This window comes from Macrotis lagotis, chromosome 4, assembly GCF_037893015.1.
Source record: "Macrotis lagotis isolate mMagLag1 chromosome 4, bilby.v1.9.chrom.fasta, whole genome shotgun sequence".
In the NCBI taxonomy this organism is placed as follows: Eukaryota; Metazoa; Chordata; class Mammalia; order Peramelemorphia; family Peramelidae; genus Macrotis; species Macrotis lagotis.
Window position 1 is genome coordinate 229,384,508 of NC_133661.1, and position 12,363 is coordinate 229,396,870.

The 12,363-nt window shown below is 33.8% G+C and overlaps 1 protein-coding gene across 5 annotated transcripts in view; it reads right to left on the reverse strand.

The window, feature by feature from the left end:
- ZC3H14 (zinc finger CCCH-type containing 14) overlaps positions 1 to 12,363 on the reverse strand; it is a 46,565-nt gene that overhangs the window by 16,897 nt on the left and 17,305 nt on the right. The window contains exon 1 of one of the 5 annotated variants that reach the window (XM_074235571.1): positions 85 to 4,072. The exons of the other annotated variants lie outside the window; for them this stretch is intronic. Coding sequence (XP_074091672.1) covers positions 85 to 481 — 397 coding nt within the window. The 5' untranslated portion in view covers positions 482 to 4,072. Of the gene's footprint in view, positions 1 to 84; positions 4,073 to 12,363 lie in introns of those variants that run through there. 5 annotated transcript variants of the gene reach the window in all.

The following is a 12,363-nucleotide window of genomic DNA, read 5'->3' on the forward strand; positions in this document are numbered from 1 at the left end:
CTGAATGAACTGTTGCTATATCCAAACTGAGTTGAGATCTGTGTAAAAAAGATGGATACCTGAATAATGCACTCAAGAGTTTACCTTTTTCAATGTTTCTAAGGAAGCCAATTATTTTTATATCAGTAGTCCTTGACTGTGTTTCAAAATCTTGTAGTTTCTCTTGAAGATCTTCAAATTGCCTGTTGCATTCAGATGATGATGTTGAAAATTCCTTCATTTTAACCTCCAAAGATGAAATTTTAGCTTCATTCTGTGATACTCTAACATTTAGGTCAAAAAGATTTGCTTCCACTGTTAAAACTGCTGCCTTCATACCTTTAATTTCATTAATATCATTGGATATTTTTCTCAACAGGTGTAAAATACTATCTAGCTCATCCAGGGAACAAGAGGAACCTGTTACAGTTCCCAACTCAATTGGCCCAGGTGAGAAGAAGATTGGTGAAGATGGTGACAAGTACCTTGATGACATTTTCATAGGTCTTTCTAGCTCCTTTACTGTTAGATGGCTTTTCTTTCAACAGTCTATTATTTTAGAAGGTTTCATCAAAAGGTAAAAGCAGAGATGAAGGCTTTTACCTCAAGAGGCACTAAATTAAGTCTGTACTACATTTTAAAACCTATAATTAAGATAGTGTTACACATTTCCAGAGTCCTAAGTTCAAGTAGCGTTAAAAATGCTGTCTAACAACCCACGCTAATTTTCCCTATACCTCAATGAACAAGCCCTGAAACTTAGTCCTCTGTTTCTCATGAGTGCTACTTTATAGCTCCTCTTTAAACAATAAACCCCATTATTACATGCAAAAATACATCCTGGCTTGTGATTGGCTGAAAACAAACAATGGGACACATCAGGAATTTTCTATTCTTTACCTCATGTGTCAGAAGTACTGAGGACCTAAATAAAAAATCAACTACTATTCTCTAATAACAGTTTAATATTTTACTCACCAGTAAGACAGAACATTATTTATTTATTTGTTTATTTTAGGGTTTTTTTTAGGTTTCTTTTGCAAGGCAATGGGGTTAAGTGGCTTGTCCAAGACCACACAGCTAGGTAATTATTAAGTGTCTGAGGTCACATTTGAACTCTGGCCCTCTTGACTCCAAGGCCAGTGCTTTATACACTGTGCCACCTAGCCACCCCGAACATAATTTAAATATAAATCTGGCAAATCTTTCATTTTGGATTAGTTCTCAAATCTGCCTTTTTAAAAAAAACATTTTGAGTTATCAGTCCCTTTTCAAGATTCATGCTACAGGAGTTGAACAGTACCAACTCATATTACAGTCCAGTTCATACAGTGATGATTTATCATAATGGTGGTTCTATTTATATAAAAAGTTAAATGTGAAAATCATCTAATAAAGGCATGCAAACAATACATTTGGTATATATACACACAGCACTTTCAAATCCATGAACAAATGTCATGATAAAATAGCAAACACAAAATACTTAACATTTATGGTGGTTATCCATTAGGGGGTTTCTGCTTTTGCAACTTCTGACTACTACTTTTTCTTATATAGAAGAAATCCTAGTTGATGTTATGTCCAGAATGAAGAATAACTATGTTCAAAGGTGTCTTCTAGTTCTAAATCCTATGAAATATATACAAGCATGCTATATATATGTGTATGTGTGTGTGTGTGTGTGTATGTTATCTCACTAAAATGATGTTAAAACAAACATATCAAAGGATTTAGAACTGGAAAAGACCTTAGAGATGACCTAGTCTAATTAAGTTAACATATACAAATGGACAGCATCCCATTCAAGGTTGTCACTTCGGGAGGCTGGGTCTATGTAAGGATAGACATATATAAAGAAATACATCATAGGTATATTTTAACCATACTACATTGGTCAATGTTAGCCTACAAAGGCAATTTAAGCCACACAAGAAAAAGGATGTCAGTACTTTACAGTGACACTGTAGGAATTATTATTTCAATTTTAGAAGTTTCATCCTTTAACCATCCAACTTTTAAAATAAGTTATAAAAGGGTTGAAGTATATAATGAAGTTTATTTTTTGGCAAATCTGATCTGTTTACTTTGATTCTTATAAGAAAAATGGAATAATAATCAGGGCTCTATCACTATTTAGATATGTGATCTTAGGGAAGGCATGAACTCTGGATATCGCAGTTTCCTCAACCTGTAATGTAGGAATTTAATAATGGATTAAAAACCTGAAGCCTAAATATTTTTATGATCCTCTGAGTCATTTTTACATAATCACCAAAATGCAACTAGACTATTATTTTAATAAAATTTAATATACTAAGTCATGTGTTATTTAATTGGCCCAGTTGAATCAATCGCTAGGTTTATAATGATGAAAGAGTTCCCCGTTTCTGGATCAGATGATCTCAAAGATCTTTTCTATTTCTAAAATTCTATATTTTTAAGAGAACAGAACAGAAGGGAGCAAAGGGCACTGTCTTGACTTATTCCTAACCTTAATATATATAAATAGATAGATATAGATATCTATATATAGATATACATGCACAGTGTATACATATACACACGTGTATGTATGTATTCATGTTTATACATGTGTACACACATAAATGTTTGTCTTAAATTCCCTGTATTCTAATAAACACCAAACACATTTTTATGCTTTTATGTTTTTGTTCACAACACTCCCCTAATGCCAAGGTTGACCCCCTTCACCAACTAAGTTCCTACCTAGTCTTCATGAAGCCTTTCCTGACACCCTCAGTTGGTAAAGACTTTCTCTTCCTCTTCAGACTTCAATAAAAGTCTATTTATCTTTCTAATACACTTGTAACAATTATCTTTGCCAAAACTCCCCTATTAGAATACAATTTCCATGAGATCAAATAACTTAATATAAGCAGACTTTGCATCTAGCAGGCCCATAATAAAGTTTTTTTTAAACTAACATAAATGTTGAGGGAGAGTTAAACAAGACTGAAGAGTTGGGGTGAGATTAAGGAACAAAGAAGAATGTGACAATAAGTGAGAATAAAACAAAAAGGCTCAAGATGGAACCAGAAGAAAATAAATTTTATACCGTGATTTGGCAGTTTGAAAAAGCAAGCACAGAAGAGGTATCAAGGAAAACCTCCTACTCTGGTAACCTTTAAAATTAATCAAATCTTCAATAAAAGATGCCTCTTTCTGCTTCCCCACCCCCCAAAACCTCATAATTTTCAGTTTCTCCTAATCAATGATCTAAGATGCTGAGAAATTTTAAGTTCTGTGCTCTCTTAAGTCTTATTTTCCCAGGGAATAGGAATCAGAAGATATGGATGATTTCTTGGCAGTAACACTAAGAATCACCATTTTCCCCCCCTTTTTTTAGGTTTTTGCAAGGTAAGTGAGGTTAAGTGGCTTGCCCAAGGCCACGCAGCTAGGCTAGGTAATTATTAAGTGTTTGAGACCAGATTTGAATTCAGGTACTCCTGACTCCAGGGCTGGTGCTCTATCCACTGCGCCACCTAGCCGCCCCTCTCCCAGACTTCTAACATCAGAATCCTAAAACAATGCAAAAATCTAACCTCACTTAAATTATATCTTCCATGCTGGGTCATAGGACTTGTACATATCATGTGTATTCTACCACTTCTCTAGAAAACCTTATCCTTGTTGGAGAGGCCTAAAGAAAAGAAGAGGATGGGGGAGGGGGGGAGGAAAGGGGGAGGGGGAGGAGGAAGAGAGGTATTGTCTCTATTTCTGATCCACACTGCTTTAGAAAACAGTACATTTTGTTGTCATTAGCATTTTTACAAATCTATCCTCCTATCCTTGACAGCATTTTAATAAGGCTGTATGTATCTGTATGCATTTAGGGCTCTATCACTACCTTTAGCCTTTCATCTATGTTCCTACCCTTCTAAAATTATAAGCTAAGGAAACTTCTGTACAATCACAATGCTACATTTTATAACTACCCTTTCCTTTCTTATCATAACTTTTTATAATTACTTAGAATTGCCATTTACCTTTTATCCACATGATTTTTTTCTAAATTTTCAAAAAAGAAAACAACTTTTTGATAAATCATAAATTAAATGTTGCAATCTGATTTTAAATATGTAGATGAACTTTAACAAAAATGATAAAAAATATTCCATTTGCTTTTATCTCCTGATCTAAATTTTTTATTACTGTTACTCATTTGTATACACTTGTAATCAGTTTATATAATTGAATCTTTTTTACTTTGCATCCACATTTCATATATATATATATATATATAAATATATATATGTATATCCCATATTTCTTTGTATTATTCATATTTTCAATTTCAAACAGTACAAAATCATTTCACAACAAACACATTTTGGGGGATATTTTCAAATTATTGGATACAAGGGGTTATTTCCAGTTTTTCTCATTATGAATAAAGTTGCTAGGAATATTTTCTTAAAGATGTATAAATGTTAAGTATTTCTCTGTATAACTAACTCATTTTTTTGTGCAAACATTTTTAATGAAATACTTCAAATCACTTCTTTTTCATATTTTCTTCTAACAATGAGAGAGCCCACTGTTAAATTTTCAATGTAAGTCATTTGCACTTTTGAAATGGCAATCACAAATCAGAGTTTAATTTATTTTGCTAATTATTCATACTTAAGAATTGTTAAAAATGCAGATTAAGCTTTAAATATACACATATCCCACCCACCTCAGGTTGTTAAACATTTTCTAGCATATTCCTATATTACTCTATAAACACTCTAGGGCTCCAAAGGAGTGAGTGTGGGCAGAAGGTTCAGTGAATAAAGTCATCTCTACTAGAATGAAGGCCTGATGACTGTCGAATCACAACAACAATGATAATAATAATGTTTATATAATGCTTTTAAAAAAGATGTATAATTGTTGGTGGAGCTGTGAACTCATCCAACTTTTCTGGAGAGCAGTCTGGAACCAATGCCCAAAGGGCAACAAAAAATGTGCATACCCTTTGATCCAGCAATACCACTACTGGGTCTATACCCTGAAGAGATGGTGAAAAAGGGTAAAAACATCACTTGTACAAAAAATATCCACAGCAGCCCTGTTTGTGGTGGCAAAAAATTGGAAATCAAGTAAATATTCTTCAATTGGGAAATAGCTTAGCAAACTGTGGTATATGTATGCTATGGAACACTATTGTTATATTAGAATCCAGGAGGGATGGGAATTCAGGGATGCCTGGAGGAATTTGCATGAACTGATGCTGAGTTAAATGAGCAGAACCAGAAAAACATGGTACATCCTAACAGCAACATAGGGGCGAGGATCAACCTTGATGGACCTGCTCATTCCATCAGTGCAACAATCAGGGACAGTTTGAGGCTCTCTGCAACGGAGAATACCATCTGTATCCAGAGAAACAAACTGTGGAGTTTGAACAAAGACCAAAGACTATTACCTTTAATTTAGAAAAGCAAAACTGATATCTTATTGTCTGATCTTGCTATCTCTTATACTTTATGGTTCTTCCTTAAGGATATGATTTCTCTCTCATCACACTCAATTTGTATCAATGTATATCACAGAAACAATGTAAAGACTGGCAAATTGCCTTCTGTGGGGGGGGGGGGGGGGAGTAAGATTAAGGGGAAAACTGTAAAGCTCAAAATAAATAAAATCTTTAAAAATAAAAAAAAAGGATGATGTATAACTGTCTCCCTTTAACTAGCAGCCTCAGGACAGTCCTAGAAGTATCCCCTACCCAATTTTTCATACTATATCCTCATGCTGAGAAATTAGTTTTTTTGGAACATCTCTAACCCATCAAATTTTTCTTTTGGATTTCTTGAAATTCACTTCTTAAAACTGAGCTTTCAAAACCTACTATATTCAAATTATCTAATTATTCTGAAAAGTAATTTAGAATTTTACCCCCAAAATCATTAAACTATGCATATGACCCAGCAATACCACTACTACACTTGTAAAAGATAAAAGACAGATGGAAAAGACTCATGTGGACAAAAATATTTATAGTATTATTTTTACTGAAGTAAAGAAATAGAAGCAGAGTGGATGCCCATCCACGGGAGAAAGACTAAGCAAAGTATGGTATGAATGTAATTGAATATAATTTTACCATAAGAAATGATTAAAGAGAGGGGGACTCAGAGAAATTTGTATGATGCAAAGTGAACAAGGAAAATAATTTATACAATGAATACAATATGGTTAATTCTGAAAGACTTGACTGATCAATGCAATGACCAATTATGAAAGACTGAAGATGAAACAGATTTTCCAACTCCTAGTAGAAAAGTGATATTCTGGTGCAGAATGAGACAAAATATTCAGAAATGACTAATATGTGAATGTTGCTTGACTATGTTGCTTGATTAATAAGAACGTTCTTCCATTCACTTTCTAATTGACACCCCTTTTGAATAGTGTTTTAATTGCCACGTTCCAGTTATGAGTCCAGTTCTACTAAGTCTGAATAGCTGCTGTGTGATATACCATATGTTTTTGTTTTTTAAAGGTAAGGCTTATATTTAGGGTTGAGAACTGCAGGAAGGAATACCCTGCTCAGAACTTTTGCTCCACTGGCAAAGTCTTTAAGAGTTCAGATCATGCCCATGTCAAAATGAGGCATTGAACTAAAACTTTAGAAGAGACTTTGAATTCTCAAAAAAATTGCATTGATGGGATCTTTAAAATAGATATAGATAGATAGATATATGAGAGCAAAAATTCATGAAATAAACAAGTAGGACAGTATTAGTTCTAGTAAGTTAAACTTAATACAAAATTTTCAACAAGTATTATGTTAAATAGATTCTGTTTCACATGCAACCATTTTTTCTGTTCTATGCTTACGGAAATGTTCATGTTTATTGATGTTTCAAAAAACTTTTTAAAGAAGAAGGAAGAGGGGCAGCTAGGTGGCATAGTAGATAGAGCACCGGCCCTGGAGTCAGGAGTCCCTGAGTTCAAATCCAGCCTTAGACACTTAATAATTACCTAGCTGTGTGGCCTTGGGTAAGCCACTTAACCCCATTGCCTTGCAAAAAAAAAAGGGAAGAAAAAAAGGAAGGGGGGGGAAGGAAGGAAGTGAGAGCCATTCCACAATTGATAGGGCACTGTTCTTGGAATCCGAAAATACCTAGTTCAAATATTATCATATAACTGTGTCTCAATTTCCTTATCCATAAAAGGAGGTTGGACTCAATGGTCTTTAAAGTCCCTTCCAGCTTTAATTTATGATTCACTAAGCCAATTTTTTAATTAGCACCATCCATATTCTATTTATAGTAAAATTCCTATAATAATTTAATTTCATTATTTAATAATATTAAATTTATATTTGTCCTCTCTCAAACACTCTACTTTGAAAGGCATGAAAAGTCTTTTATTTTCTTTAAAAAAAATGCTGTTGGCACTTTTCTTCCATTCACTTTCTAGTAGACATCCCTTTTGGATAGCGAATACTTTTAATTGCCATATTCCAGTTATGAATCCAGTTCTACTAAGTCTGGATAGTTGCCATGTGATATGTACCTTATGTAAAAATTTCAAGTTTAATTCATCACCCATATGTTAAAGTATTAATTGCTATTAGCAACCAACTTTCTTGGCATTTTCAGCTGAGAACTACCAGAAAGGACCTTCACTATCCTACTTCTTCCTTCTTACACCCTTAATAATATTTGGTATTTGGCAAATCTCAACATTCTTCTCCCTCCTCCTGAAAAAAAAAAATTAAATTAAGGTTGCTCTTGGTCAGGTCAGCAAGGTGTCTTGCAAAATATATTCTTCTGGATAATTCTGGTCTGTCACTAGTCTAGAAGCTATCTTAATACCATAAACCACAGCCTAGGAAACCAAACCTCTGGTCAATGACATTCTGTCAAGTTGTTCATTTGTACTAACCCTTCTCTTCCAAAATTATATCAGCATAATGATTACCTAAATGGAACTACAAAGTTTCTAGACATGCAATATATATTTATTTTTAGGCTATTATTGTTTTCCAAATTAAATCATCTCTAGGCAGAATAATAGATTCTGGTAAGAACTGCAGAAGGACTAAAATTTCTCAAATGTCTTGAAAACACCTTGTAGGATCATCTATGCACTAAATAAAACTACTCTGAATTTCTAGGAATAAATTAATTTAATAGACCCCCCTAACTAAAGCTGACAAACCTATTAGGACACAGAAAAAAGAGAAGTTATTAGCAAAAAGAAATCTCAAAGTTAAAAACAAAGGCTTCAGAGTTTACTAAAATGACAGTGAGTGCTGTGGAGCTGCTTATAGCCAAAGGCATTTCCAAAAGAAGGCTGATAAAAAACTGGACTCCATCTATCTATCCAATTGTAATTATACATTGTTATAATTTATTATTAAATGTACAAATTAACTTTAAATTAAAATGCCCTATTTGTTTGTGTTATCTCCTGATCTTTGGCATTTTAAATTTCATTTTACTCGGTTTTAAGAATCCTATACATATTTTAGCATAGAAACATTAAATACATTTACAGTACTGGGGTGGAAAAGGAAGGGACAAAAAGCAAAAAATAAGGTTGTGAAATTTTTTAGCATACTCAGAAACAAATTCAGGCGTAATATATCTATGTACTTTTCAATCTACAAATGCCTGCTGATTATTTTGGCAAGGAAGCAGAAAAGCAATGAAAGTCATGATCAGGAGGATCTCTATGATAATATGTTATATTTATAGGCTTAACCAAATAAATGTCTGCCAAAATAATGGGCTGAAAAAGACCTTAAGGTATTTATGTCAATGATTAAGGCTAAATGTATTTGTAAATAAGCCTACAACTCTTAAATTCCATAGAGCAAGAGAAATTAGTCAGAATTAGAAATGTCTTCACTTCATAATGAACCAAAAAAAGAAGATGAAGCTAATGGAAGGCTTCCACTAGAGGGCACTCAAAAACAGCTTCTAAAATCTTTCCTGGTTTTCCTTCAAAGAGTCTTCATTGAAAGTGTATTTATTCTTAGGGACGGCTAGGTGGCGCAGTGGATAGAGCACTGGATGGATAGAGCACTGGCCTTGGAGTCAGGAGTACCTGAGTTCAAATGTGATCTCATAGACACTTAATAATTACCTAGTTGTGTGGCTTTGGGCAGGCCACTTAACCCCATTGCCTTGCAAAAAAACAAAAAAAGTGTATCTAGTCTTGATTGGAAAAACAATAAAATCTTCCTTTGTCATTTGTTTCTTTACTGACTTCCTATCTGGGTTCACTGACACCAGGGTTATAGACTCACCATGTTATATAAAGTTTTTACTATACTGTAAGGATTATTATCATGAGTGATTTCCCCTATCAATTAAACTTATTCAGAAGATCTATAAGTTCCCTCCACAAACTTATATTTAAACCTTTATCTTAGTACTTCCTATATAGCCTTGATGAGGCATTTCCTGTCCTCTCCAATTAAAAAGTCAACTGTGGACAATCCTAAAATAGTAAAAAAATGAATTGGGATAGTTCTTGGATAATTTTAACCACATCATATTAGAAAAAGCCTTTTCAGTTTGGTAGGACCCACTCAAATCTTTTGCTCCACTGGAAAAGTCTTTAAGTCTTTAAGAGCTCAGATAGCTCCCATGTCAAAATGAGACTTTTAATTAAAACTTTAGAAGAGACTTTGAATTCTCAGGATTATAAATCATATTTCAAAAGTAAAAGCAGCTTTCAATATAACCTGAAAGTCAGATTAAAAATATAATTTACCAGGAATTAGATAAGCCATTGCTTTTAATGACTCAAAATATTAAGTAAAATGTGGGGTTTTAAAAAAAAAAGGGTAAGAAGGGAAAAAGAAAAATTTTTTACTATACAATATTCCAACTATGAGAATATAAAATGCTAAAGTTGAAAAGGCAATTTTATTAAAAATGTGATCTTCCAACTTTATTCTTTCTTATTGATAGTACTGTAGAACCAAGATGTAGTTCTATAAATTAAGAGTACATAAAAATTATTAAATTGTTTGGAAAACAAATGATAAAATGGGCTTAGAAATGGAATCATTTAATATAAAGAAAAAAGTGATAAAGAGGAGATTTATCACTAGTGAAGTATATTAATTATTATTGTTGAGAGGTGGTATGGCATAATGAAGAGTTTAATCATGAAGTAGGAAGACTGAAATTCAAGGCTCACCTGTGATCACTATCTCTAAGAGCCTACAGATAATTCTCAAAAACAAGAAATTGCAGAGCAGATGAAAATCTGTTATTAGTAGCAAAAGTTTTCTTTTGGAGAGCTCCCTATATCAAAAAAGTACAGGTCCAAAAAATCATAAAAGTTAAGAATAGCTCTCATTTATACCGAGCATTTTTTAATTTACAAAGCTCTTTCCATACAATCAATCATTGATATAGTGGTGAAAGTATTACCTCCAATAAATACCTGCTGAATTTTAAAGATTATAAAGAGGATCTGGAATTAGTGTGGCTATCAACGATTATTCATAAAGATCCAGAGAGAGAAAAAGAAATATATACCAACACAAAGAAGTTAATTGTCAAATGCAAAGATTTACCTTAGTCAATGAGAAAAAAATTCTTAACTCTGAGTTAGTAAACAATGGAACAGAGTATCAACTGAGGAAGATAACCTTTCTTTATATAGTACCCATAAATCTTACCAGAATTTATGTACAAGAAAAAAGAACTAAAATATTTGTTGAATAAGCACAGTTGCTGAACACACCTATGCCTAACTCTACTAGATGGTACAGGATGCAAATTTTATCAAGACAGTCCTGTTTTGGGGTGGCTAGGTGGCGCAGTGGATAAAGCACCGGCCCTTGGAGTCAGGAGTACCTGGGTTCAAATCTGATCTCAGACATTTAATAATTACCTAGTTGTGTGGCCTTGGGCAAGCCACTTAACCCCATTCGCTTTGCAAAAACCTAAAAACAAACAAACAAAAAAAAAGTCCTGTTCTAATATCTAGATGAGCAGAGAGACATAATGGCATGGTGGAGAAAGAGTCAGGGAGACCTGAATTAAAGCCTCTTTCTTGGAAGATATCTAGTAAGCACAATATACTTAGGTTGTTCAACACTAAGTATTGTCACTAACTCTCAATATCCTAAGCAACTCTCTTAAGACTCTAAAATATGGAGAATGTGCTAATCTACAATGATATAAATTCTTTACCAGGAGCTCACTTACACTGATGAAATCTGACATGAATGAATATAGAGAGAGTGCAAAGGACTTGGAAAAAATGCAAGTAAGACTTCAGTGTGCAAAAAGGATCAACGAAGAACACTCCGTATTGCAAAACAGAATCTGAATTCAGGTAAGGGGAGGAGGGAGGTGCTGAATAACTTAAGTAGCAGCAGAGGTAGGACCAAATATCTGGGTGCTGGAGAACCCAATATGGTGAAAATAGTAAAATTTGAGTGCAAGATTCAAATGAGGAGTCTGAAATAAGGAGTGACAGGTTAGTGTGAGGCCAAATCCTACAAGTGCTAATTTTGGACTCACTGGGTAGGAAAGTAACATGGTAAAAGTATCTTAGGAATACCAATGTGGCTAATGGTTTCAGAGAACGGTTTTAAAGTAAATGGAAATTTTTAGAGACAAAATAACCAACGAAAGGGAAGTTATTAGGTCCTGGACTAGAGGTGGAAATGTAGGGAGCAATGGAAATGGAGATGAAGGAATTAATCTGAAGCACATCAAGATTCAAATATTGGGGCGGCTAGGTGGCACAGTAGATAGAGCACCGGCCCTGGAGTCAGGAGTACCTGAGTTCAAATGTGGCCTCAGACACTTAATAATTACCTAGCAAGCCACTTGCAAAAACAACAACTGACTTTATATGAATGGGAAAACCAAAGACAGCAATTTAAAATAACTATATGTTTTAAACCAGGAGAACAGTAGGGAGATTAACAGAAAGGGAGAAAAGGTATACAATTTTCTTCCTCAGAAAAATGTAAGTAATGATAATAATATTATTAAGTGCCAGGTCTCAATTTAGGAAATTCAAATCTAAGCCTCAGACTAATTATCTAATTCTGGGAAAGTCACTTAGCCTGTCTGCTTCATTTTTTTCCTCTGGAAATCATACCTCTCAGGATTACAGTGGGAATAAAATGAGATATTATTTATAAAATGCTTTACAAAACCTTAAAATGCTACATAAATGCTAGCTATTAAAAATAATGCATTGGGGTGGCTAGGTGGCGCAGTGGATAAAGCACCGCCCTGGAGTCAGGAGTACCTGGGTTCAGATCTGGTCTCAGACACTTAATAATTACCTAGCTGTGTGGCCTTGGGCAAGCCACTTAACCTTGTGTGCCCTACAAAAAAAACCAAAAAAATAAAAAAATAAAAGTAAAAAAAATAACAC